The following is a 27367-nucleotide window of genomic DNA, read 5'->3' on the forward strand; positions in this document are numbered from 1 at the left end:
TATAATCAATATTTTTATACAATCAAAGCTTTATAGTGAGATCAAGTTGTCCTGTTTACAGTGGGGGGAAAAAGTAAACTCTACGAACCCTCTGCACACCACTGGCTCAGCATCAAGTGTCAGACAGACACAGTTAACAACTACTTGGCGAACATGGTGGAGCATTTAGCAGCTGAAGAGCCAGATATTTCACACAGGAGATGTTGGAGACCAAAAATGGAGCTAAAAGACCGCAAATATTGGACTTACATTTACCAGGTTTCCACAAACCTGATTCTGAAACTGCTATATGTGTAAGTTAGTTACTGCTTGCTAACAAGTTAGCCTTATCAATTTTAGATGTGCTGATACGTCATTGTTGTGCTCGCAGCTTGTTTCTGCTGGCCCCAAGTGGCAAAGAAATCGCCAGTTTAATCATAACTTGACTTAGATCTAAGGCTTGGTCTGCCAACTCCTCACAAACGCAACTTGGTCTCTTTGCCTTGCTAAACTCGCAGATCATTGTGCACAAGTGTTTTCTTTTGGCTAACACTCACCAAGTTTCCTTCTTTTGAATTGGAGCTGTAAGGGTCTGAAAGCTACACAGAGCTACTGACAGGGGTGCTGATTAGCAGTGGGATCAGTAATACTATCAACCCCTAGAAATATAGCTCAATGGAGCTTGCAATGAAAATGAGTAATATTAGTCATTTTACTGTAAACACTATTTGCACTATTTGCTGGTAAGCATTACATATCATACATTCATCTACGCGTTTTTCAGATTGTCTTAACATTTCTTATTACAAACCCTGTGGGAGTCATACTCGGCGAGTAGTTTAGGGTTAACCTCCCTGCACAAGCTAACACCCATCTTTAAAAGACATATTTGTAAAATATTTAGAAAGTGCACTGTCGACATTTTTATACAATTCGGTTTATTTTGATGGCTTGGTTAAATGTCAGTTTAGATACGTTTCTAAAGGACAAGATCATTTATCCATCCATCCATACACATTCTGAACCTTAGCAAACATTTTATGGATTATACTGAGAAAGAAGTAGATGTTGCGATGTAGTCCTCCATTAATATTTTTATTATACCACAATGATAATGTGGTAACAATCTGTAATCCATAGTATGAGTCTGAAAAGGGAATATAACAACTATGGACAAACAGCGATGTGAGAAGTCTCTTAAGATTTGTTATCCTCGACTGTTGCTCTTGTAACTGCTCCGTGTCCAAATAAACCAATACACACTCCATATGAATATGTTTTCTGCTATGCAAAAATAAATAACATATACTGTGAATATTGAAGCAGTCAACTCAATATTAGATTATGACAAGAAGTTTCCAACAATGTCATGTACAGTGCGTTTTTTTTTCTTGTTTTTTTTCTATCAAATGTACCAAGAAAAAGGATCTCGAGTACACAAAGTAATTTCTTTTGAAGCCTGTAATGCCGACAGATAACCACTTACAGGGAAATATATAATCTGCAAATATAGTGTACACCGTACAAATATAAATGTTTTTTAAAAGACACTTGACAATAGAAATGGTCATATTCTGCAACTAAATAGCATGAGGTTTTTTTTCATATTCGTGCACAAAGCTTTCTCTGACTTCTATATTTGATATAATAAATTAAATGTTTAGACAATATAATACTTATTTTTTTTTAAATCCCTACTTAAGGTATGTCTGGTTTTCTTCAATACACTAGCTGTAGACATGTAAGCAAAAGCATAGTAGCCTGAGTTGAACACTGGTTCTAGATTGTAAGTGCAGTGCAGCAGCATAACTCTACAAAACAGGCTCAGGGAAGGGAGCTGTTCTCAAACCAGCCTCCCTTGCTACCTTATGTGGCACAGTTTGTTGAAAACAGCCTGTATCTGTGCTTTGATAAAATACACTCAGACGTTGGACTCTATAAATGAGCGTTTGGGTTTGATGGGAGCCATATGCAGGGCCGGGTTGTCTCTTGTCAAGCTCGCCTGTCTGTGCCTCCCATCGGGGAAGCGTAGCTGGGAGGACGAGGTGCCTCTGGCCTCTCTCTGGTGGAGCCGCTCTCCAAAGTCCCGGCCTGGCTGGCTGTTGGCCTGACTTCCGGGGAGCTGCTCCTGGAAAGAAGCGCGCTTGTACTCGTTGTTGAATCCTTGAAACTCCATCACTGACATGCTGAAACTCTCCACTCCTCCTCCTCCCCCTCCTCCCTGCCGGTTCATGCCAGAGGTCTGCTGGCCCTGGACTCGCACTGATTTGTCCATTACTCCCATGAAGGGCCGGGGCTTTAGCTCTGGTTTCGTCTTGAAGCTACCGCTGCTCTTGATGGGGCATGGGGCGTCCGGCACCTGCTGCCTGCCGCCGTCTGAAAGGTTCCCACTGGAGGCCTGACTGGAGCTGGAGCCCCTCGAGCCTGCTGTTCCTCCACCACCACCACCCTCCCTCCTAACCTCCATACTAGACCCCAGAGCGAGGGCCAGGCCATCGAGAGCCACAGAGTGGGTGGAGAGTCTGTCAGAGCCCCTGGAGAAGCTGGAGGAGCGGGGCTGGTACATCTGGAGGTGCCCAGGTGGGGAGGAGCTGTTGGGGGACATGGGATGGTAGTGCTCGGTGGGACTGTGTCCAGAGTGTTCACTGGCTGATCCGGGGCCGATGTCAATACCCATCACCGGCGCAGGCCTCAGGGAGGTGGACATGTGTCTGCCTGGCAGAGGGCTGGATGGGCCACACAGAGACAGAGGCCTGCCTCCAACTCTGCCCCCTGACTGGAGGGAGTGGCAGTGGTGATGAGTCCTGCTGCTCTGGCTCTGCCTGTTGATGGCAGGAACAGGCTCGGGCAGGTCCACAAACAGTTGTTCCCGCACATACTCCTCTTGAGGGAAACACGGCGACTGATCGCCAAAGGCCACACCTCCAGGGAGAGTCCTGTTCGGAGCGTACGGATTCAGAGGCCAAAACTCTGGACTTTTCCCACACTGCAGGCTCACCTCCTCACCCTCCTCCTTCTCCTCCTCCTTCTCTGCATCGGTCTGCTCTGCAGGGACTTGCCTCTCCAGACTTCCCTGTGAATAGACGTCTGCCTCCTCCTCTGTGGCTTGATGGTGGTGGGTGTGAGAGTCCCTGTTGTAACCTTGTGTCATGTTGTTGCTGGATGCCTTCAGATGATGCTTGCATTCCTCCTCTACCCGTACCAGCAGGCGGCGGATCTCTCGGTTGGACGGGGAGAGTCGTGCTGCTTCGTGGAGGTCTGCCAGCGCTGCAGTAAACTGCCTGGGGAGTATGGAGAAAATGAACAAAGAAACTTTGAAAATACTTAATTTACAGAGATACGCAGAGATGCTGATTCTCGCAAAAAAAATAACTTTCGATGGAGCAAAACGACTGTGCTCTGAATTAATATGCTTCATTTAATATGGTTGTACCTGCTACTCCTCTTGGCTCGTGCTCTGGCGTAATACGCCTCGTAAGACCTGGGTTTGAGTTCCAGGGCTTTGGTTGCAAACTCCTCAGCTATGCCAAAATCCTGTGTTTTCAGATCAGAAAAGCGCATTTAGAGTTTGAATTTCATAAATTTAAATATTACACTCAGCACAATAAGAAAAAAACAAAAAAAAAACAAAGCCACTGTATGATCAGCTGTGAGTTTAAGGGACCAGACTGGAAAGTGTTTGTTTTGCAGAAATAGTCTGAGCCAATTTCAATAAAAATAGTGTTTGTGTTCGCATCTTCATACACGGATCAGAGAATCGAAGCCTGTTTAATGAGACAGAGCTCGCACTGCAATCATTTTTATTGACCGGAAAGAGAGAAGGAGAGGGGGAGAAACAGACAGAGAGCAGCTTGTTTTTCTGTCGTCTTTTTTTTTTTTTTGTTTCTGCTCTCATCATCACACTCAGGTGAATATTTAATGACACCAACACATTGTGATTCTGTCCTTGAGAGGAAGGTCAAAATGGCAGCCTTGAATGTGAGATTGTGAGCGTTGCTGCTGAATGTTTAATGATGGTATCGTGTAGACTCTCTGCTGGCCCTTACTGCCTGCATTCTGATATAATATGTGGATTTAGCCGGCCCACTCGCTCGTCCACTGTAAATAACCCCCTGTGGAGACAGAGAAGGAGAGTGTGCTTGGTCTGCCAGAGAGAGTGACCTTATCACATCACATTATCTGCTCCATTATTCATCGGCCACAGTGACCCCAAGGATGGCATTTTTACACAGTCTGTTAGGACGTCTGTCATCACCAGGGCGGGTTCCAAACTGGCTGCAGGCCACACACATCTATCTCCACACTAACGGCGCACCGTTATTCACCATGTCACCACCTGCTTCCAGGTCTTGCACGTACATTCTGTTTACCAGGGAGATGTGAAATTAGATCTGAAAAGCAGAGATATTTTTACAGTGAGCTATACCACTGCTGACATTATCTTTTCATGCCGATACCGATAAATTATATATCTTAAGGAGGCACCTGCCTCGCCTTGCCTTGCCAGCTCTCCTGCCATCCCCTCAGCGCCTAATGAACCTACCGGTGCTAAATAGTGCATGAGCAGTTTGATAGAGCTGTGGGGCCTTACATTGGTTTTCCTGCGGCAGCGGGAGAGGTTCAGATAGAGGGAGACCCGCAGGTCTTTGAGCCCTTTCAGCTCCTCCCCTTGCCCCTCGCGAGGTAGCTTCCTCAAGGCGTACTGATAACGCTGGCCTGCCTCCTTCATACGTCCCTTCTGAGAAACACACGGGGGGGGGGGTGTAAATTGACAACCTGTGATGTTTTCCACACTCTCACAACCCACTCTTTAACATTCATCATAACACACCTTGTAAAGCATGTTTCCTTCCTCCATCAGCTTCTGCAGCAGGATGAGGAGAATATCTGGTTTGGAGGAAGCCATAGCCCACGTAGCGTGACCTGATGGAGGGGTACAAATATTTATCTTTCTGTCATCTGTCTCGCTCGTCTCTTTTACTTTGTGTCTTACATAAATCATGTACCTGATCGATCGTGTGGAGCCGTTCTATAGCCTTTCGGTTGATGGAGAGACAGAGAAAGAGAGAGGGAGTGGAGAAGAGGGAGTTAGAGGAGTGGATGTAAACCTGCAGGTGCTGCAGAATACTGAGTAACCGTACACTGTGTGAGAGTAAAATACAAATAAATTTGCTAGTATAGCAAATAACACCAATCTACCCAAGTGAGCCGAGACTTCATTGATTGGTCAAAGTCAGATAGAAATATGAATCCACTCTGGGAAAAGGGGCTTTAGCCAAAGAGGTGCTGATTTAACTTCATGCTCATTTTACTGTCCACACTGCACTTTGTGGAGCCACTTAACTGTGTCGTATAATGTTAAATGGCTCGTGGACCATCTTGTTTGAATACCAAATTCCTAAAGGTGGGGTTTACTGCAGGGCTGTTATGGTAGGCATGGTGACTATACCCGTCTTGGATCCTTTCTTAAGCAGCGAGGCCACCAGGGCCGGGTTCTGGCAGCCAGGCGCCCGTTCCGAGCCTCTGGTTCCGTTGTTGTCGGCTCTCTCCAGCACCGCTCCGTGTTCCACCAGGCAATGAACCTGGTCGTGCAGAGAATAACAACAACATACATTTTAGATTTAAATTTAAGATTCGAGCAATTACAAAAGTTGTTTGATATTTTAATCATTAAGCTGATGACACACTACGCTTCGCTACATCACCAACACAGCTGTCTGCTCCTCCGTTCCCTGATGACTGAAGTTTTTAATCATTAGATATTTTTGATTACTGTCCCGCTGATAATTAGATTACATGAGTCGCAAGTTTTCCACTCCACATGAACTCTGATTGCAAATTGATGTCCTGTGTTGCAGGTACAGATGATAATTATAATTATTTTAGTAATTATGATTATTATGATTTATTCCGTTTGTCAAAAATAGCTAAAATTGTGTCGCTGTGCGTGAGAGATAATTATATATTGTACTTTGCTAATCATCTTTTATTGATTACAATATTAAGCAGCCTGTTGCCAAGTGTACACTTCTATGCCAAGGTCTTCAAACTGCATCCAAACCACGCAGGGAAAGGAAAATTAACATTTTTGTTGAGGAACATTTACGGGTAAAAATTTTTAAATAAAGACCCCATTTTTCTTTTCCTCTATCAACAAGATTCCATCCAAACAACAGCATGAAACCCACTGTATCTGCGTCCCCGTTCAGGGCAGCGAGGTCGAGAGGAGTCCGTCCCTGCCTGTCCGGTTGGTTCAGGTCTGCGCCTGCCTCCACCAGAAGCTGCACGGCACCCTTCGGTCCCTTCATACAGGCCCAGCTGAGCGCAGTCAGCCCCTCCTGATCAGCAGTGGACAGAGAGGCACCTGCAACCACAACAGATACAAATATTGCCTAATTCAAATACATTCAGTAAACATGTTAAGTTATTAGTAGGCAAGTCGGGGGACTCTGACCCTTTGACAGCAGGAGTTCTGCAGTGCTCATATGGCCCTCACAGGCAGCCAGCATCAGTGCGGTGCGACCCAGCTTGTCTGTGACATTGATATCCGCACCTTGTTTTAGCAGCAGCTCCACAATCTGGAAAAGAGAGAGAGATTAATCCAAAAAACTGTATTAATAAAAAAAATAAAAAATAATATCCCATTCCAGTCAGCAGACTCCTCACCTGCGTGTGTCCATGTTTGGCGGCGCTAAGCAGCGGGACCATCCCCCGGCGGTTGGGTATCTCCAAGTCTGGCTCTCGCTCCAGGAGGAACGCACACACCTCCATCCTCCCTCTCCCCGAGGCTGCGCTCAGCACTGACAGAGGGTCGGCACAGAGAGAGACGGTGAGGTGGAGAGGAAAATGTAATTGACGCATTTGGGATGGAAGAAGCACAAGTGAGAAACGGAGAGAAAAACGAGGCTGGGTATTCCTATAACCTTTATGATTCTTGAATTATTTTATAAATCTAGATATCTGAAATTGATGAAGGACACTTGCACTTTCTAGTCCACAACAAGAGCAAAGAAAATACAGTCATTTCCAGTCCTAGCTCCACACACTGGATAAATTGTACCCTAAGCAGCACAGTGTAACTATGACAAACGGCACTGGTCCGAGTCCTAAGCTAATTGAGCAGCTGGGGCGAGGTATTGATGTCATTTTCCAACCTTGTCTTAGTTCTTGTGATTAATGTCATCATGTCTCATGTGGCCACATGCTTCAGCGAACAAATCAATATGTATAATATTGCCTTTAAAGAGAAGTTAGCGTCATATGTGAAACAAACGTAGGTTTAGTTTGAGGTGACTTTTTGCAGTGAAGCTCCTGCTTAAAATACACGAACTGAGTCAGTAAGGTTATTATCGTTACAAGGGAGTATGTTCAAAAGCTGTGGTATGAAGCTGTAAGCACTGTCCCTGGCTGAGTAACATGCTTCCTTTACTGATCATTTTATCTGTGCAAATGGACTGTGATCAAATCACACTAACACTAAACATAAACATGACACAAAGCCCTTGTGGTGTACATGTGAAGGTGAACATTTCAGAGGGTATTTCATGCTCTCACTGTTTCTATCTCGGCACTGGAGGGGACTGTGTAATAGAATTATACTCTAATGGTGCTGCAGGCAGAGATACAGGCTTCATCCGACATGCTCTCAGGAAATGGACCTAACAGAATTCTGCACGCTGCGCTATCGCATCCGCGATAGAGGTAAAAGTATTACAATTGAATAACAGCTGCTTTTTAGATGCTACAAATGTGGCAGGACAAGATGTCCTGTGTGATAAATGTGATGCTTCATTTTTGCCAACCATTAAAAACTATTTACAATCGAATCAACTGTTTCATATCAAACACAGCATCCAGAAATCATAATAAGGAAACCAGTGAGTGGGTAATATTCTGGGCTCCTCCAGCTCCGTTCAAAGGTGAGTTAGCTGTTTAATATTTCTCCATTGCACAGAGCTAAGATGTGCCCATGCAACCCTCAAGCCTCTGAGTCTGACTCTAGACCCACACTGATGGACAGAAAGAGGTGAGAAAGCTAAATTTATCCGACTGATAGGAGAAATGTACCCGTTTCTCCCCAGAGAGAGTCGTGAGCGTCCATCTGCACTGCCAGCTGTTCATCTTTCAAGTCCAGCAAGCTCTTCACCACCTGCAGGAAAACACAATTTACAGCCCTCTGTATTGTTGGCCTGCTGTGCACAAAGAAAACAAAAGAACCCGAAGACCCTCGACCGGAGCGAACAGCACATTGCATCTAATAAATCCTCTGAATCAAGCGAGAGCAGGCACTGTTCTCTACATAAAAAAAAAAAAAAAAAAAATCTATTTCAGCCAAGACTTAAAGGTGTTTCTGTCATTAGGACCTTGAGATGATTCGTACCTGTGTGTGTCCAACGCTAGCTGCAGCTGTAACCGCCTGCTGTGCCGCCTGTTTCTTCCCAGTCACAGGCTCGTTGCCGTGATGCGGCTGTGGGTCGGTGGGGATCTCAGCTCCCCAATCCTGGCCCAGCAAGATGTTGATGATTTCAGCATGGCCCTTCAGTCCGGCATGGACCAGCGCACACTGGCCATTCTTATCAGCATGTCCCACCTGGCACAGAGGGGGGACACAGAAGGACTTACTAACGCTGGTCCTAGCTGGTGCTTGTAATGCGCTGGCCTAGATTAGGCCTGTTTATGTCATCTGTCTCCCAGAATAGAACCCAAAACTGGTGTGAATGTGAAACCGGGGCTGTTCAGGATCACTGCTGTAAAGATACTGAGGCACAGAGGGTTCTGTCACAGATGAATCTGTGGTAATTATGCTGGTCACGCCCACCAGATCCACACCGTCTGTGACACTGACCTTGGCCCCTTTCTTGCAGAGCAGGGTGACAATGTCGGCGTGTCCTGCAGCAGCCGCCAGACAGAGGGGTGTCATGCCACTGTCAGTCATCCCCTCTATAGGAGCGCCCATTTCAAGCAGCAGGGCTACCATCTCCACATGCCCCAGGTGGGCGTGGACGGCCAGAATGGGGCCGCGTCCCACCACCTCCGTACACCAGGTCACACTAGCGCCACCTAGCATCAGCAGTCGACTCACCTGCAGAATGGAAAAGATGAACAAAATGTTTCCGAGTATATATTTGGGTGTTTGTTTGTTTGTTTTTTTTTAAAGATGTAACGTGGTAGGATACAGCCACCTGTTGAAGTTAGCTCCAAAAATATAGGGGACAGCATATTACCAGAGAAACTGATAACTGCTGCTCGCTATACTCTTTGCCATGGCTGTAGCCACCATCGATATAACAAATTAATATTTGGATACAGCATTGGAGGTGGTGCCACATTCATTCCTATAAAAAGCTGCTCAGTGGCGCATGAAGCCAAGAAAGCTCGACTTGCAAGGTATACAAATTCCTGATCCTGAGCGTGCGCACTGGAGGCCTCCGCCAAGTGAGCTAGCGGTTCAAGTTCAAGTTTAGTGCCCCGCTTATTAAATAGAGATACAATCATTTAGTTTTGCTGCTTTTTTTTAGGTTTTCCCAAATTCATTGGACTGAATGGCTCAAATTATGCTAGAGAAATTCATAATTTTGTGGGGCTTGTGATGCCGAAATCTTTTCTCATTCTTGGGGCTTGATATCCACCAGCTACCATTATCTCGTTAGCTCAGTTAGCCGTGCAGCTCTATTTGCTAACTCTAGCCTGCCTGGACTGTGACCTCGAGATCATGAGGGGAGTCGTCTTTTACACCAAAATCGGAGAGCTTGTGAAAACATAGTGAACTTGCTGCTTGCATACTCCAGCTGTAACTGCAGGACTGTCGCCTCCTGAGGTAAAAATGGTATTACCAGACAGGACAAGCAGGGGCGAGCTGGTTAGCGCGTTAACAGTAGACAATCTGTGACACTGTCAATCTGTGATATCAACACTGTTGTTTCTTTATATTCATTTGATGAGGTTGATAATAATGATGATTTTTTTTTTTTTTTTTTAAATGCTTTAAACCAAAAGTCTGGCCATATCTCGCACACTGCACCTTTAATGTAGAGCACATAAATGTCACCTTGATGTTGGGTGTATAGAGGTTCCTCAGGGAGGCCAGCGCAGCGGACAGACTGTCTGTGCTGCAGTTCACCCACATGGCCTGAAGAACGCTGGAGGACACGCCTGTCTTTTTACTCAGACCCTGTGAATGTGTGAGAGAGAAACAGAGAGACGGAGAGAGAGAGAGAGAGGGAGAGAGAGAGAGAGAGAGCGGGGGGGATTACACCCGCTCAGATGAGACCACTGGTGCAGAATTGAAATTGTATCCCAGGAGCACAGCGGTACGTACAGAGTGCAAGCCATGCATGCAAACGGAACAATATTTGTGTTTGTCTATACGAGTAGTGCTAATGTGTGTGGGTGACAGGAGGGACACGGGTTCACGCATGTATGTGTGTTTCTATGCTGTAGTGATATACAGTGAAGTGCAGGACCTTGTTTGCGTGAAGCCTTCGGGAATCCAGGGGCTCCAGAGGGGTTTACTGTAGGAACAATCTGTTCCAGTAGCAAACCTACATAGCAAGTTGCATGCAGAGAATCCCAGTTCCTGTTACCTTGAATATGTGAGCCTTGAGAATGTGGTGTCCCAGTTCCATTGTCTGCTGCCGGTTCAGCTTGCCCTCCTGTCTGGAGAACATGAAGGCCAGGAGAGCATGGCCGCTTCTGTGAACGCGCGCACAAGGCTTATTAATCAGAAACGGCCTCTTTGCCAATGAAGACGTCTTGTTACACACGTTTTTCTTGGTACGTTCACATATTAGACTCACCTAGGGTCACAGAGGAAGTCTGAGCTCTCTCCATCTGCTCTCCAAACCAGCCACTCCCTGAAGGAGGGATGACACAGCATCCGTGTGCCATCCCTGCGTCTCACCTGCAAACACAAATGGTACAGAAGTTTATTAAATGGAAATGATCGGCCTCCCGAGATAGATTTAAAGTGAAACTGACATCCTTCATCGCAAAAACAAACACGACAGTCAAACCTCTGAAACAAATGCATTAAAACATTATGATCCCGTCCATGTAGTCATATCAAGAGTCTTACCATGAATCCAGTCAGGCTGTCTAATCTCTGCTGGAAGTCCTTCCATTCCAGCTCCCCCCTCACACTGCCTGCATTCAGTGCCCTGAACATTTGTTCATCAGTCAGCGGGTGCAGAGAAGCCAGCGCCACATTTAGCACCGGAAGTATCCGTTCAAAGAGCTCTTTATCCGGAAAGCTCACACGACACATCAGCAGGTACACCTAACAGAGATTCAGGAGTCAGCGCGAGTCATTAATGATGTTGTTGTCAGACTGTCAGGGATTTCCATTGTTCCTTAACCAGTGACACGTTAGAAAGTTAAGAAAATGTGCAGCATTATAGTGACAAAACGAAAAACCCCCCTGATGTAATTAGTCAGTCCAGTTACGATTGCGTAAAAAAATGAACATATCAGTATATTCAGTGCTTTTTTAGGTTGTACAATATTTCTGCGTGACAGTTGAGTGCTTTATTATGTTGTCACATATTAAGTTGTAACATCAGTAGTTGATATCTTAAAGACATTTCTGCGCATCTGTGTTGGCCTGGCATGACTAGATTTGATTCAGCCCTGCGCGGCAGGGATCTGCATTGCCATTACAACAACTTTAACTGATGCCTTGCCTGTCTTCAGCAGCGGTCAAAACAAGCGGCTGAACATCCTCGACCTCCCCGCAGCACCATCGAAGGAAAGCTGCTTACGCTTATCTTATATTATGAAGCAGAAAATTCAGGAAATCTCAAGTTTGAATTTTTTTTACACTTCTGACTTCTGAAATAGCCAAAAGCAAATGGGATGAAACAGAAATTAACAGCAGGTATCTGAAAGCACCAACGGCGGCACTGGAGAGAAACTAAACTTCAAACCACAGGGATTCAGTCAGAAGCTGCAAAATGTCTGAGAGCTGTACACAGACACTTTCTCTCTCTCATGTTTCCTGCACAGACTTGTGTTGAGTCTCGCAGCACGCGCCTGTGTTGACGTCACTGCAGCCTGCTTGGAGACAGGACGAGCGCACTTTGACCCTTCTCCGGAGAAGGTCCTTCACGGGCATGACTCAGTCCGAGGCGGCGAAGTAAAGCTGGTAATGGAAATGCAAATCAGTGCGGCCCGGTTTGACTAGGCGCGGCCAAAAGTGCCAGTGGAAAAATACCAATTATGTGACCTTGGATTAGGTGAAAAATCCTGAAGGTAACGATTTATTAAATCAATAACAATAATAGTTTGTCTGGTAAATGGGGATCACTTGGAGTTCATTCATTTATATAAATTGTTAAATTTGCTCTGTTTTTCATGTCGCACTAATACACAGTTTCTGTTCACTCCCATCTTAAGCACACCTTTCTCCACATCCATTATCCAGTAATTGAATCATCCCATTTCCAGGCCTTTGTGTGTGTGTAATAACACTTGCTCATCTGTTGTCCCATTTTACACTGATGATTATGTAACATTAAAATGCGTCTGTCATTTACTTAGTCACTGTAGAGTATTTTTGGCACTTTGTTTAAAAGTCTTTGATCCTGTCATTTTTGTCTTTTGTGGATCTGAACAGCATGCGAGTACACGCTCGCCTCTTTTTTGGTGAAAAACATGCCTGAACAGTGGTTGTCGCTTGTGTACCTTGTGCAGGGATTTTATGTACATTTCAAGGTTAAACATGTCCCTTTAGCTCAAGAGGATTAACCGCTCCGGTTTACATAGCGGATGAACTGGTTACTTAATGAAACACGCATTGCTAACGTTTTTTTGGGGCTTGGGGAGGCGATTCGTTGGACGTTGCAAACATTTATATAATACCAGTGTTGCTTGGCAGTTTTTGGTCACATCTTGTAGGGTTCAGTGGGCAGGTGGGCCAGATTTGAGCTGGTTTACCGTGACTGTGTCAGGTTTTAAAGTAAGTTACATTGCGGTATATTAAGTATTCATTAGGCTCGTTAAGCTAACACATCCAGTCCCTCAGCACAGCCCACCTGTGGCTCACCCTGTACACACACACACATGAGCTGCAGTGTATTTGCAAATCTGTATTTTCTTTTCAACAGAACCTTCTATGCTTCCAACATTACAGCATTATTTGCTTGGCTTTTTGATAGCACGGGATTGTGTCCATCCTTTTCTCTCCTTATTTATCTCCCTTCCCTTTGTGTGTGTGTGACATAATGTAAATTTGTTGCAGTTTATTAAGTCAGATGAAACTGATCATTTTTGCAATTCGAGCTGTCCTTTTTCATTTCTTAATCTTTAAGGCAGAGAGCAGAAATGGAAAAAACTAAATAATCATGATTTAATTGTACGATGGAGCCTCCTGACTGCGTTGGAGTGCACTTGTAGACACTTATCGCGTTTTATTGTTATGCCATGTTGTAAAATTGTGATGAACCACAATGCTGTTGCTATCTGTCATGAATTCAGCATTTATTTTGCTGGAAGACGTCAAACAAATCTGGCAACTATTACCTTTATCTGCTACAACATCACTTTCAGTTAGGTGTGTTGCCGATAACCGGATTTGAAAATGACTGTGACATTCAAAAAAATAGACACTGATATTGTGTTCCTAATAGACATGTGATAATATCATGTAAATAATCCAGCGCCTCTCAAATCTTTACTGTTTCTTTCTGTTCTTGCTTTGTTATAGTGGGTGGTGGTAATACGTCTTAACACGTACAATGATTACCAACCACCATACAGCGGAACAACCACCATACAGCGGAAGAAGAAGAAAAAGCTGCGGTAACAGTTACCTGTTAGCTCTGTAGCATGGATCTGGTGTGTAGTGACAGATATTGATGGTTACATAGACTCTCTTTTAAAATGTACAATAAACAAAGTCAAGAACATTTCTATACGTATAATTCGTTAGCTAATGTTAATTATTTCAGTTTTTCAGCTATTTCAACCATTTAGTGATCACTTTAGTCAACTGTTTCAACTTTTTATCCATCTTGGGCTTTTTTAGCTAACTAACCACATATACAGCAATCTAGCTAACTATTTTGACTGTTTCTGGTTTTTTTTTGCCAACTGTTTCAACTGTCGTTTAATTAGGTTACTTATTAAAGCTAACAATTCCTTACATTTATCCATTATTTTTAACTATTTGACAGTTTTGTCATGTTTTTGCAGTGCATTTCAACCATTTATCCATTACTTAACTGTTTGCTTCCTAGTTTTCCTGCACTCACGGTCACAAGATGTGTTTTTATATATATTTTTCAATCTTTTCAAATAAGCTGAGGATCTTTCCACATAACCCTGTTAAATTAAAATACAAGTACGCCCCTGGGGTACATATGGCCCTCGCTTGTTGTGGATCAATTCTCTCAGTGTCTGACCTCTGACAGCGATACAGGCACCACCAGGTAGTTTCCTCCTTTAAGAGTCAGGTGGCCCTTGTGGAACAGATCCAGGGTCAGCTGAAGGTAGAGGATAGAGCCGTGGCTCCGTGTTGACAGGTGGCTGCTGAACTTGCTGAGGAGCAGCTGATCGGGGGCTGTGCCCGTTGGGGTGGTGACGTTGGCGGCGACCTGAGTGCTGCTGTTGACCCGGTGATGGATGTAGTCGCTCAGGTCAGCTCCCAGATCACTGCTGTCTGGCAGGATGTCCAGAGAGATGCCAGAGAATGGAAGGAGGGTAGTGATTTCCTGCAGGAGAAGAACGCAGGTAAACCACGCGTGCTTGTTGGTAAAAACAGAAACGACACACAAGCACAGACACCTCAATATTAAAAGAACAGTGGGCAGCACGTCTGTGGTGTATTAGCTAAGGACAAATTAAAAGCACAAAAAAAACAAGACCCATTCCTCGGATGCTGTTGCCTCTGACTCACGCAGAGCCATGGGATACAGTACAGTAAATAGTGTGACAATGACTCAAGCTCCAACATTGCTCACAGGCATCTCTCAGAGTCACATTTCATCTCCCCTCTTGCCATCCTCAACTGCTCAACACCGGCCAAAACCAGCCATGAGATAAATAAAAATCCATGTTATTGCGGCTCAGTTCCTCATTAACGACTGACATTTTAGTGCAACGACAAGTAATTGACTCGTGGTCGTGGACTGTGCTCCACTTAACCCTTTCGCAATGGTTTGTGAAATACTCAGGCTCTTATAAAACACTCTCCCTGAAACGGCTGTTGAAAAGGGGAAGGTTGACTGACGATCCAATCGGGAAGTGGGGTTACTGGGAGGGTGGTATAATAGCTGTATACGTCATTTCAAATTTTGGTGTTTAATGCTCGCTGACTTCAACGTGTCACGAAAAAAATGACGTGAAATGTGTTTTGTGTATTCCCAAACACTAATCAAATTATGTAACCGGTTGGCTGGCTGTCAAGCTCCAGACTCCCAGCAGACTCCCAGTAGTATTACCATCTATTCAAGGCATAATCCTTGCAGCATTTGGAGGCTTGGCTTTGGCACTGGACAGATGCGTCTGCTGTTTGGTGGGATTACCAACCGGATTGAGAAAAATACATCAGACTAGAGAGAGTAGTGCCGCCAAAAAAACAAAAACAAACACGCTGTCTATACCATGGCAGTAAAAGCACAACAGTGAACTACAGCGGCTATGCAGGGAACTGAGACCAAAAGACACAGCTGGTGGGAATACCTTTATAATTTGTTTAAGGTAAGACAGTGAAATTCAATTTAATTAGTTAAATAGTTCACCCAAATACACAGGACAAAATAAAACTTCTTATTTCAAATCCCTCTAGTGGTATACAGTCATCTAGATAGATCTATTATTTGCCCAGTTTAAGATGTCTACCTACATCCAAACAAGTGCTCAGTGCTCACCTGCATAAAGTCTCTAAGGGCAGTAAGCAGTCGACATCCCGATACGTCAGAGATGAACAGAATATAATTTGTAATATTTAGAAATCAGAGTGTCCTTGATTCCTTTCATAATCCACAGACCTCACTCTCAAAAGCTATCAGAGACCAGACATATTTTGGTAAAAACAAGTTTCACTGAACATTGTTCACAATGAGATCTGTGAACTATCCAGAGACTTTATGTCTGGAGCTACCAAGCGACAATCAGGGCTAAAAAATGAAGCCAAGGCAGAAAAACATGTGGTGTCTTAAATGGTCACTTGAGTCATGCTCCAAAGACAAGTCAATCCCAATAGACCCTGAAGCTATTTTCCTATATCATGACAACTTTCTGTGGGTTGAAATTTTATGTAACTCACTTGGTTTAGATTCTATGACATACATCTAGCAAGACAGCTAGCCACTCGCTCTCTTGCTAGATGTCAGCATCCAGACTTCATTATGTTAAGCGGAATCAGGCAATGCCAAGATGGCTTGCCAGCTTGGGCTTCACAACGGCTCTCCAGAAAAACCAATGGGTGACGTCACAGGAGATTACGTCCATGTTTTATACAGCCTTTGGGAAACACACATCCAACTTTCTTAATCTTTAAAGGACTGCAGGAGCTGGAACATATCACAGCAAACACTGAGATGAGGTCGATGTCCATAAAAGACTGCTACCTGCAGAGTTACTGCATATTTACGCCATTGGCCAACTGTGGTACTGCAAAAAAAAAAAATAAAATCCTCTGGGCCTCAATATTTTACTCTATGAAGAACCATCCTTATAATTTTTGACAGGTCACCTCATTATAAAAATTGAAACCACAAAGGTATAACATTTGCATCCAGAATGGCCCCATGTGCACACTGGGCATGGCCGGGAACATAACTTCTGTGTTGGAGGAAGTCAACGGGAGATGCTTGGAGAAAAACACTAAAAACCCAACATATCTCAGTGAGACTTGTGATGAAGTAATGCCAAGCACCAATGATTGACAAGGCTATTAATAATATTGTGATCAAATGTGGCGGGTCCAACTGATTTCTGCTGACAAGACCGAAGTCTCATAGCGAACAGCATCCTGAACAGGAGCCTTTCCTGAATCATCTGGAGAAAAAAATCTGCTGTTAACCTTCTCTCTGAAGTGTGTTCTTTCATTTTCTGAATGCTTGTTTTCATCAAAAGTCATACAATGTAGATAGGTTGGGTTATATTGTGTTCCTCTATGCATCTCATATTGACTTCAATACAACTGTCACCAAAGAGAATAAAGATCATAACATCACCAAATTTTGCTTTGGTGTCGGACCCAAAGCAATATTTGGTGATGCAATGATCTTTATTCTCTTTTAGGATCCTTGGGCAGAGGTAAAACATATGTGTGTGACATCGTCCCAACCTGAAATCAATTGGCTGACAGGACTGAGTTGGCAGGGACAGGAAGGGGATCATTCATGCACATATGCAGGGCGATCTTTAATTCCAGTATCAGGCTGCTGTCATACTCTCGGGGACAAACACATAAAAATCCCAGTAACATCCATTGTATAAGGGTTGAAGCTAGCAGTGTGGCTGGATACAACTAGTGATAAGTGAGAAATGTTAACTGTGATTTGGGTGAACCAACCCTTTTAAACAGGTGTGCTGCGGTTGTGGTAATGCTAAAAATTCAAAATGATCTCACTTACCACTAGCCCGGTCCTCACTGTGACTACCAGCTTGAGCCAGAGTGGAAATTTGGAGATTATTTTGGTGATGAAAGTGGCAATGGTGTCCCCATAGTCTGGTTTATGGAACTCTGCCTCATTAAGACTGTCAACCAATATGATGTAGTCTTCTTCAGGTAGCCTGCGCTCTGCGGACACAAAGCAAAAATCAGAGAAAAAGAGGTCCAGGCATGTTAAAAGACCAGACATATTACATTAGCCAGAGAGAAGATGGTATGATAACAGAGCCTCTGATAGGTGCATCTGTGTTTTCCAGCATAGGATTCTCTGAGAAAAGTACCCACTGTTGATATTGATTATATCCTGCTGAAAGGGGCCACAGGCCATTGTTGTTTATTAGCTGGAAACAGGACATATCCATCATGTTTCACATTATCTAAGCTGTCAATGCATCCCTGCAAGCCCGTGAGGACTCACACACTCAAGCACAAGGGCTCTTCCTAACCTGCTTAATAGTGATGGAGTAGACAAAACACTCCTCTGCCCAGACTGTGGAGGACCTGGCCATAATAACACATCAATCTAGCTGACTGACTGTATCATGAGAAACTGAGCTGGCTAATGTGTCCGTAACATTCACGCCCCCTCTGGAGTATTTTGTGACCTTGATATCCTGTGGGATGCTGATGATTCACCGGGGCAAAAATAACACTCATCATTGCCCTGTGTAAATGACCGAACATCTGCTTCACACTCTGCCGTGTTTCCAATCATTGACCTTAACTAGGGAAAATAATCTATGGGCCCATCACAGAGTCATTAATGGGCTATTTCACACAGGAGATGGCAGTCGGCTCCCTAATTGCGTGGTGAAGGAAGCAGACAGTTTTCCACCTTAAAACTGATCCCCTTTTAAAATTTAAAAGGGTCTTTAAAGTTGAATATCACATTTTTCTTAAAGCGTGTGTGTGTGTGTGTGTGTGTGTGTGTGTGTGTGTGTGTGTGTGTGCGCGCGTGTGCGTGTAGGCTTCATTACCCTTGCGCAGGCCAGCCATGGGTTCGAGGATACCCTTACGGAAGGCAGCGATGGGGTCTTGAACGCAGGATCGCAGGCTCAGTGTGTTTTGTAGGTGCGGCTCTTGCACCAGCAGCTCCCTGTATGGAGCAAGCTGCGGTGCTCTGGCCAACAGGGCGGCAACGCTGTGCACAAACTCCGGCACCAGGCAGGTGTAAGTGTTGTCAGCCTGACAGAAATGGTAGGCTACCACCTGAGAGGAGAAAAAAGCAGGTGAAATGAAATGAACACTCACAGAATTATCTGTATTCTGCTCTGTAAATAAAAATAAAAGCTGTGTAACTGTTAGTGGTCTGGATGGAAATGAAAGGGGAAACAGAACAGAGATGGAGGTGGAGGTGCTGAAATGAAAGGAACCCCATGTGAATGTTAAGCTTGTCCGAAATGACCATGAAAAGGCGAGAAAGCTATTCAGAACAACCTGAAAAGCTGTCTCGCTTATTTTGACTGCAGACTTAAAAGCACATATAGGTTATCGTCTACTGTGAAGTTAATGCTGGCTTCAGTATCTGGAAAAAAGATTAAACATCGCATAATGTCTGAGTATTCAACTTGAAACTATTTACACCTCTACAGAGGGCCGCAATTAATTATTATTTTCATGGTTGATTAGTCAATTGAACGGTTGCGTGGTCTATGAAATGTCAGGAAAAGGAGATAAATGTTCACCAGTGTTTCTCAAAGCCCAGTATGACGTCCTTAAATGCCTCGTTTAATAAGTGTACTGTCATAGAGGAGCAAACCAATCAGAAAATTCAAGTAACATGAACATAACAGTATTATTTTCTTATTCTGAAAAAATGAATTAATGTAGCTCTGCCTCAGTGTATTCAGAATACGGTAATACTAGTCAAGCTGCTTTGACGAGAAAATGATCAGCAGATTAACTGCAGTCTAATACAGAATAAATCAAAGATGAGCTCCACCTCAACCGACCACAACAGCACAATCTAAGCTTTTCTATTAATGCACTATCAACAATAATCTAATGATAGAAATATCATAATCACAGGGGCCTCATAATTTAATTTTTCCTGCTAATACTTTTACAGTATTACAGAATTATATTAGCATTTTTACCTAAGTAAAGGATCTGAAAACTTTTCCCACTACTGGTTATATGTGTAACACGAGGTGCTGTGCTACTTGATAAATGGTATCAACTGAGTGACCTGTCAGTAGGGCGAGAGGAGGAGAGGGGGACAAATACCCCTGCACATGTTCAGATGTTGTTTGTACAGCATCTGTTCCGAGTGCAGAGAGTGCATCTGTTCATATCCTTATGAGAAAGACATAAAAAGACAAAAAAAAAAAAAAGATCTGAGACTAATTACACTCACTATAAAAACAACAGTCACAACAGACTAACACCAGGATGTAAACACAGATATTTGCAGAAATCATTGAGGTAGCTGAGTCATAACTTAGTTTCCGCCCTTGAAACTCAACAACAAGAGCTTAATTCAACATATTACTGCAGAGTTTCTACAAAACACATCCAGCAAATCGACATGGTGGTTTATTCAGGCAGCGGGCTGAATAATAAACAAGAGTCTGAGAAATGTATCGCATGTGTATTGTAAATCGTATGTAACATTATGAATGATTGTACTTTTGAGCGAACATCCTCACCATCATAAGTGGTCTGACTAGTTCCCATGGAAACTCTTATTGAGGCCAAGTTAGTAAATTTAGAAGCTTCCATGTCATCTATGTGATGCAATCAGCAGCATGTTCTACATGTGCCCACAAAAAAAAGAGAGAGAGGAACACTCTGACATTAAAATCTCATGTCACAAATGTGCAGGCCCCCAGCTCTTTGAAAAACGGCACTCCCGCTGATGTGTGTTTATCGCTTTGAACTGATCCCTCTTCAGTCTTTGGTGAAGGCTCTTAAAAGTCATAGCTCCCTTCAGTACTGTTTATCATGCTGTGCTTTATTACCCTACCCCCAAGTCTGGTGAGAGAAGTGTGGGAATAAAAAAATCCAGGGCAATCAAAAGAGCCATAATGAGAAAGCCAAACCCAAGAGCATTTCTTTAATGTAAACATAATATCTTTTTTTTTGTCTGTTTTGACTGCAGGTGAGTCGGCAGGCTGCTCAGCCACAGGATAAATAGCAAGGACCTTTATACAGAAGGGAATAGTGCGGTTATGTGTGTATTGTATCTATGTGAGGACCAAACCAAGTTAGAAGTTTATTTTCTTATTTAAGTCCTTTACAGTAAACATTTGGGACAGCGGTATTTGCTTCTTTAAAGTGCTGTTTGGTGGGAATAGGGGCATGTTGTTCTGACAGTTAGCTAGTATATTATTTTGTATTAGTTAGGTATAGTTTGACATTTTTGGTATTTGCACTTAGTTTAAGCTGCTGTAAGTGTTCTGTTGTTCTAGCTAACTCCATGTCTGTGTTGTGGTGGTAAGTGTCAGACATAGCAGCAAACAGGAGGATCCTGCTTTTTATGCAGTTCTCTGTCCTGATTGGATAAAGTGGGCGGGGATACCAGAAAATGTCTTTTTTCTTTTACTGCATGAGCATGGGGACGAGAGACATGGGTTACTGAGCAAACACTCTATAACAGTGTTTACTGCTGGAAAATAGGGCTAATTAACACTTATTTTAAAAAGTCACTTACAGCAGCTTTAAATATAAAAAATACTAGCTAGCTGCTACCTTAGCATAGCATAAAGACTAAAAACAAAACAGGTGGGAACAGCTAGCCTGGCGCTGTCCTCTCAAGCTGAAAAATAGCTCAGTGAAGCTTGACCTAAGCTACATTCATCACTGAGGGTTTGCGAGTGTCTTCAGGGCCAAAGTGACGTTGTGCGATCAGACACCACGCGGCGGGTTTTTGTCTGTGTGTTGCGCGCCCAACGACGTGCATGTGGATGGGCGGAGAAAATGAAGAACCTCGAGGAGCTGCTTCTCGTCAAGATAGAAACCCGCACATAGTGTATAAAAGTCCAAAAGTCTCCTTTCCTCAACTCTGTTCATGTCCTCGCCACCACTCACATGGAAGGCACGACTGAAGCTTAAGATTTGAGCTTTTCTTAAGTGATTATTGTTGCTATTTTTTTTGGAGGGTTTCTAGGCAACATGCAGCAAAGGGCCACAGGCTGGAATCAAACCTGGGATAAAGCCTCTGCAGGCTCTACCAATTGAGCTACCGGGTGTGAACACAATTGCAGTCTTTATGCTAAGCTAAGCTAACTGTCTCCTTGCTTGCTGCTTGCTTGCATCCAAACATGAGAGTGGCATTCATCTTCTAATTTAACTGCCAAAATGTCGAACTATTGCTTCAAGGTAGGGGGGCTGGAATGGGATTTTTTTTTTTCAGCTGAGGAGTATAGAGATAACAAAATGTGTGTGCATGTGTGTTTTGAGGTACCTTGGCAGCAAGGCACCTGACTGCCTCCTTCCTCTGTGCAGCACTATCGCCTGTTCCTGCGGCAGCACTCTGGTTGGGCTGGGAATCAGCTGGCTGTTTGGAGCTGGCTTTTCCCTGCCAATCAGCACCTGAACAGAGCAACAAAGCAACCACAAACAAACGCAAAGCTGCCATTTACACTCGTCAGATGAAGTCTCTGGCGTGAGTGTCAGGAGCGAAGTCTATGAAGAAACACAATTAAAATGCCGCGATTAATTAGTGCATCTGTAAGCAAGACTGCGCAAAACCACATTAGGTGGCGGCGAGGGAGCGCTGGTCGACGTGTCTGCACACCTCATGCTACACCCTCTGTTAAACTTAAATCAAAATGACAAGATACAGTGCAGATATCAATGAATAATGCAATGATGCTGAAAAATGGATAGCACGGTATTCCTTTTGAACACTATCTATGTTTCGCTTATTCTATACTGCTTTCCCTCATCCTGTAATCTTAACAATACTCATTTGCACACACCAGGGATAGGCTGAAAGACGGCGAAAATCTTTATTTGTCGCAGTTCTCCTTTTTTTATGACTCCAGGTGCATCACAATTTATTCAGAAAACGAAAATCACCAGCGCATCAGAGCATGCATTTACAACGCAATGAGCGGAATCTGGTTGAGTGAGAGTTGTTTTCTTTTTTTTTTCCCCAGACAAAAAGTAGCATACCAGTGCCACTCATGATGGGAAAAAAAAACAACAATTTCAGTCCCCTTACACAACTGCAATCAGCAGCGAAACCTCAGGGGAGAACTTGAAAGGAAAGTGCGTGACCCAGTTACCAACTGCTTCCCAAAAAAATAAAGTGATATTTCATCCAGTAGCTTGCGAGACTCTGCGAGTGCTTCACTGGAGCGCACGTATAAATTCGACTTCGAGCATTCTTCTTTAACGCTCTGAGATGCACGCCAGAGCGAATTACACCGCTGTGAGTAAAGAGAGGAGTCTTACATTTGGGGGAGGAGCTGGGGCTGTGAGGGATGCTGGGACCTCCCTGTGCCGTGCGCATGCCGTGACAGCTGAGCGTCACCAGCCGCCAGATGATGGCAGTCTTGCCCGAGCCTGCGTTCCCCACTATGACGGCGCCGCGTCCGTCACAGCTGCTCGTTCTTCTCAGGACCTCGTCCAGGCGAGTGAAGAGCCAATCCCGGCCGACGAAAGGCGTGTCCGCGGTGATGCCGGGGACCTCGAACAGCAGCGGTTTTAGCATGATGTCGGCTTGTTTGAATGGCACCAGTCTCCCTGGATGAAGTGAGAGGACAGAGTTAAACCTGTATGGGAATGGCTGACTTCATGTAATTTAAGCTGTGACTTTGGGGAAGTGCATACATGGCCCACACAGGCCTGCAGCTGTGCCAAGCTGTATTTACACACTACATTTCAACCCCGAGGATTAAGCCACAAAATACCTTTGGAGTCATCATTTGTGCGTCCAGCTGTGTTGTGTTTACGGACGGAGCTCCTGTGTCCAGCAGCCCTTTGGTTGTCCAGATAATTCAAATCCTCAAGCCGAGTAGAGCTGGTTGCTGCAAAGAGCAGAGCGGGTGGGGAATGGAGTGAGGGTGTGAGTGAGATGCAGGAATTGTGCAAAGATACACATGTATACCACACAAGTGTCAAATTCATTGCTCGAGTCAAATGATTGTTGCCATGGCGACGGGAGACATAAACAGTTGTTGCGCTCAATGATAAATGCTCAGTGCCCTTGAGGAGAGAAGAGGGAGCAAGAAGAAAGGAAAACAACTCCTCTCGCGTTGTGTAATCTCAAGTTAACACTAACTCGAGATCTGCAATGACCAAATGTTTCATACCGTCTCACACATCAGGGCACCAAATCGGTGATAATGACCAAAAACTCATCGCCAACAGTAATGTAAAAAAAATTTTTTAAAAATGCCTCGACTGTCAATACCAGGATTAGAAAACATTCTTCGAAAATGACTAAATACGCCAAATAAATGCGAGCATGATAAGTAAAAATAAAAGAACGTGTCGTACAGTAGGGAAAGAAACAAAAAGAAAGAGTTGTTTACTCCTACATTCGCCTATCCATCCACCCACTCAGACTACAGAGATTACAGGTCAGCCTGGCTTACTTTCTGCAGTTTTCAAGACATTTATTAGAGTCTTTATTGCAGACTGTTTTGAAAAAGAAAGGAAAGGGCTTCATGTAATCCACCGGTTCTTAAATGCATCCCCTGCAACAATTAATATTCTATCATGCAGCAAGACATGGAAAGTGCTGCACCATGAAATACAATCCATAACGACAGTCTTGTAATAAATATACTCACAACAACACTGTCGTCGTCATTTTTGAGACTGTAGTTTCTGCTGGCTGTTGTATTTGATTGCACTCTGCTGTGAAGAGTTTGTATATCATGTTTGTGGACAAAATATTTTTCAATATCTTTTAGACAATGTATGTTGCAGATAACATTGTGAACATAGTTTGATATATTGCGGTAAGTACTAAAGTATATCAGTATAAGTAATAGTTTAAAAACAGTCCATTTAACATGACAGTCTGAAAACTGATCTGAGCATTTTAAATAAGGCTGAATTTGCTTCAGGGCTATTTGATTACATTGCACTTTCCTCAGTTTTTGTTGTTGTTGTTGTTGTTTTGCCAGTTTTGCCTTTATTTAATCTCTGCCAGGATTCACCTGGGGGACATAACAAAGATGGATATAATTCAAACCCTAAAAACTAACTTTCGTGTCAGAGCGTCCAGGAAAGTTAAATTCTTCCTGTACTAAATGTTGCTCGCTCTCACAAGCAGACCTCCTCACATCAAGGCTCCAACAGTAAAATGTCAGTCTTGGTCAGAGGCTCATCTGTCCTTGCAGCGGTTGGCAAGCGAAAAGGTCAAGAAGTGCTGTTCTGGTCTGGTCTCAGACTGTTCCTAGTTCCCTTTCTCTCTGTTAATGAAGGGGAATCTAATCCGAGTGGTTTATGAATCCAGGCATGGCAGAGTAGCAGCCAACTAAATTACAGTCGCTGCAGCCGGAAGTATCTATTGGGAGGTCTGAGCTCGTGATGATATTGGTTTGCTCTTATTTATATTATTGGGTTTTGTTTCAGGAGGGATGCATCTACACTGTTGTGAATAGTACTGTATGCTAAAAAAAGGCCCAAGCTGCCTGGAAAAAATGTGTCTGACAGGAAAACTATTGTTTTTTTCCCAACAGTTTGTTTTCAATGGCAAGTGACAGACTGGTCCATTTCATTCATTTATTTCTGTAATATATTTAAAAAAAAATCCTCTGTAAAATCTGACAATCTGGCATTACTTCTGCCTCTAATCCCTCAGAGTGGGATATAAAAAAGGGCCTGTGTCACGTTGCACTCATGTACTGTATAACATACTGTAGACAGACCAGACCAACAGGCACAGGAAAGCGCAGCCACTGGACAGATGATGAGCTCACGTAAATAGTCATGTACAGCACATGTTAAATGCAGTCATTGGTAATCTCAGAGAATCTGAGGGAGCTGCGCTACATCTCTGAGCTGTTACAGGCTTAAAGCTTTAAAGCGGCAATTCAGGTCACAGCCTGAAGATGCTGGCCAGTGATGCTCATAAGCACCCTCCATCATGAGGAAATCTCTGAATGCATTGCATTGCAGATGCAAGCATTTGTGGTCTTTCACCCGATGTATCATGTTAACAACAGGTGTAACACAGGTCTGTTACCCGCTGCAATTTATCTGAACAGACTGGCCATCCTTTTTTGCAACACCGGTACAAAGAGTTCCACCACCACCAGCCCCTTGTTCAGCACTCGAGCAAATCACATCACATCTGATACATCTAGCATCCCTGCATGTGTCCATCAGTCCTGCGACATCAGAGTGAGAGCGTGGATGAAAGCCACTGAGGCCGTCTTATAATCTAAAGTAGCTGTAAAGAGCACATGGAACCTGTGGGTAAAGAGGCACTCCTTGCATTCAAAACGAGTCAAAGTGTGAACCCCAGTCATGGTGAAAAATAAAAATCAAATCTTAGACGAGCAAATGATAAACAAGAAATCCATTTCAACAGGAGGAAAGGAGCTTTAAAGACAAGGGAACATGAAGGATACTGTCATAATAATCGAGCCAGAGCTGAAGTGAAGAGCCGAGGATTTGAAAGAACATCCACAGTGAGAGGATGAAGAACAGTCTGTAGCAGAACGGTGTGAAGGAGGTGTGGAGTGGGATGAGAAAGACTGCTGACTAAAGACAGCCGGGCCAAATGGCTGAGTGGACCAAGGATTCGGCGAAAGAGTTAAATCACGTTTTCAGCCGCCTTGACACCGGGACAGCTCATCCCTCCACCCCTGACAGCCCGGCCCGATGGGAACCTGTTCACCGCCACCCATTCCAAGCGCACCGCCTACCTTTATGTTCCCCTGGACATAAAGGACAGTGTGCTTGATTATCCTGCAACCCCTGCTGATCCGTCAGTGGTTTAAAAGGTCAACTGTGCAGCACTGGAACCAAGCTCCCAGCATCCCTGATAACATCCGCCACAGAACACGTCAATCATGAGCAGCCCACCTTGTGCCTATTCACACATAAAGGGACAGTTCCACATTTTGTAAAAGCTAGGGTTAATTGATTAGATTGATGCGTTTCACACAACTGTCAAATATAAGACAACATCCTTATACAAGACCGGACACTGGGGGAAAGAGCTAGCCTGGTTCTGTCCAAAGGAAGTTGAAGCTGCTTATCTTTTTTGTTTAATCTGTACAAGGCAAGGTTTGAGCGAGTACCCATCCGAACCAAGTGACCAGTAAAGATTTTTTATCAGTGTCACAGATGCAAAATGTGTCAACATCTGTACTCGCAAAGAGGAAAAATTCGTATTGGGTACCTGAACAAAGCTTATTCACTCAAGTCTATAAAAAAATAGTTCTGTTAATTTTTCACTACCCCTTGTGATAAAAGAAAAACATGAATCTGAATATCAGTTCTGAGGTAGCTCTGGGAATAGTCTTTCTAAAACAATAATAATAGCAACTTCTCATCAACCTTTGTCAATTTCAGGCTTAAACCAGAATGACACACAGTAAAGTGCAAAGTCCACCAAGGCCCAACAGTCTCCTTTAACTCAAGCCTATTTAAATATACTATACATTAAAAAAAAACATATTTAAATCTGCTAGATCCAGATTTCTTTGGAGCTGTATCAAACTGTACTTGCTCATAGATATGTTTGTTTTTTGGGAGGTTTTTTTAAACAAGATTATTCCCAGAACAATTAACAAAAATGTTGAAAAGCGCCCCATCTCACAGTGGTAGTAGGTGAGAAAATAACTCCTGGATCTGACCGTTTAT

The 27367-nt window shown here is 43.8% G+C and overlaps 1 protein-coding gene across 4 annotated transcripts in view; it reads right to left on the reverse strand.

Moving 5' to 3' along the window:
- Nucleotides 1-1055: 1055 nt before the first annotated feature.
- The window catches only part of LOC119017906 (protein TANC1-like), a 40641-nt gene continuing 14329 nt past the window's right edge, over nucleotides 1056-27367 (reverse strand). For 2 of the 4 annotated variants that reach the window (XM_037095067.1, XM_037095066.1), the window contains exons 8-29: nucleotides 23452-23568; nucleotides 22994-23284; nucleotides 21999-22126; nucleotides 18571-18802; nucleotides 17556-17722; nucleotides 14376-14684; nucleotides 11054-11254; nucleotides 10776-10879; nucleotides 10563-10671; nucleotides 10028-10150; nucleotides 8825-9061; nucleotides 8360-8569; nucleotides 8047-8128; nucleotides 6646-6779; nucleotides 6434-6557; nucleotides 6168-6343; nucleotides 5429-5561; nucleotides 4986-5015; nucleotides 4811-4902; nucleotides 4571-4717; nucleotides 3413-3513; nucleotides 1056-3260 (exon numbers count right to left, since the gene is read on the reverse strand). In XM_037095067.1, the coding sequence (XP_036950962.1) occupies nucleotides 1901-3260; nucleotides 3413-3513; nucleotides 4571-4717; nucleotides 4811-4902; nucleotides 4986-5015; nucleotides 5429-5561; nucleotides 6168-6343; nucleotides 6434-6557; nucleotides 6646-6779; nucleotides 8047-8128; nucleotides 8360-8569; nucleotides 8825-9061; nucleotides 10028-10150; nucleotides 10563-10671; nucleotides 10776-10879; nucleotides 11054-11254; nucleotides 14376-14684; nucleotides 17556-17722; nucleotides 18571-18802; nucleotides 21999-22126; nucleotides 22994-23284; nucleotides 23452-23568 (4607 nt within the window). In that variant the 3' untranslated portion in view covers nucleotides 1056-1900. Of the gene's footprint in view, nucleotides 3261-3412; nucleotides 3514-4034; nucleotides 4371-4570; nucleotides 4718-4810; nucleotides 4903-4985; nucleotides 5016-5428; nucleotides 5562-6167; nucleotides 6344-6433; nucleotides 6558-6645; nucleotides 6780-8046; nucleotides 8129-8359; nucleotides 8570-8824; nucleotides 9062-10027; nucleotides 10151-10562; nucleotides 10672-10775; nucleotides 10880-11053; nucleotides 11255-14375; nucleotides 14685-17555; nucleotides 17723-18570; nucleotides 18803-21998; nucleotides 22127-22993; nucleotides 23285-23451; nucleotides 23569-27367 lie in introns of those variants that run through there. The other 2 variants (XR_005074596.1, XM_037095068.1) reach the window with 2 other exon arrangements.

The sequence above is a fragment of the Acanthopagrus latus genome, chromosome 4 (assembly GCF_904848185.1).
Source record: "Acanthopagrus latus isolate v.2019 chromosome 4, fAcaLat1.1, whole genome shotgun sequence".
Taxonomy (NCBI): Eukaryota; Metazoa; Chordata; class Actinopteri; order Spariformes; family Sparidae; genus Acanthopagrus; species Acanthopagrus latus.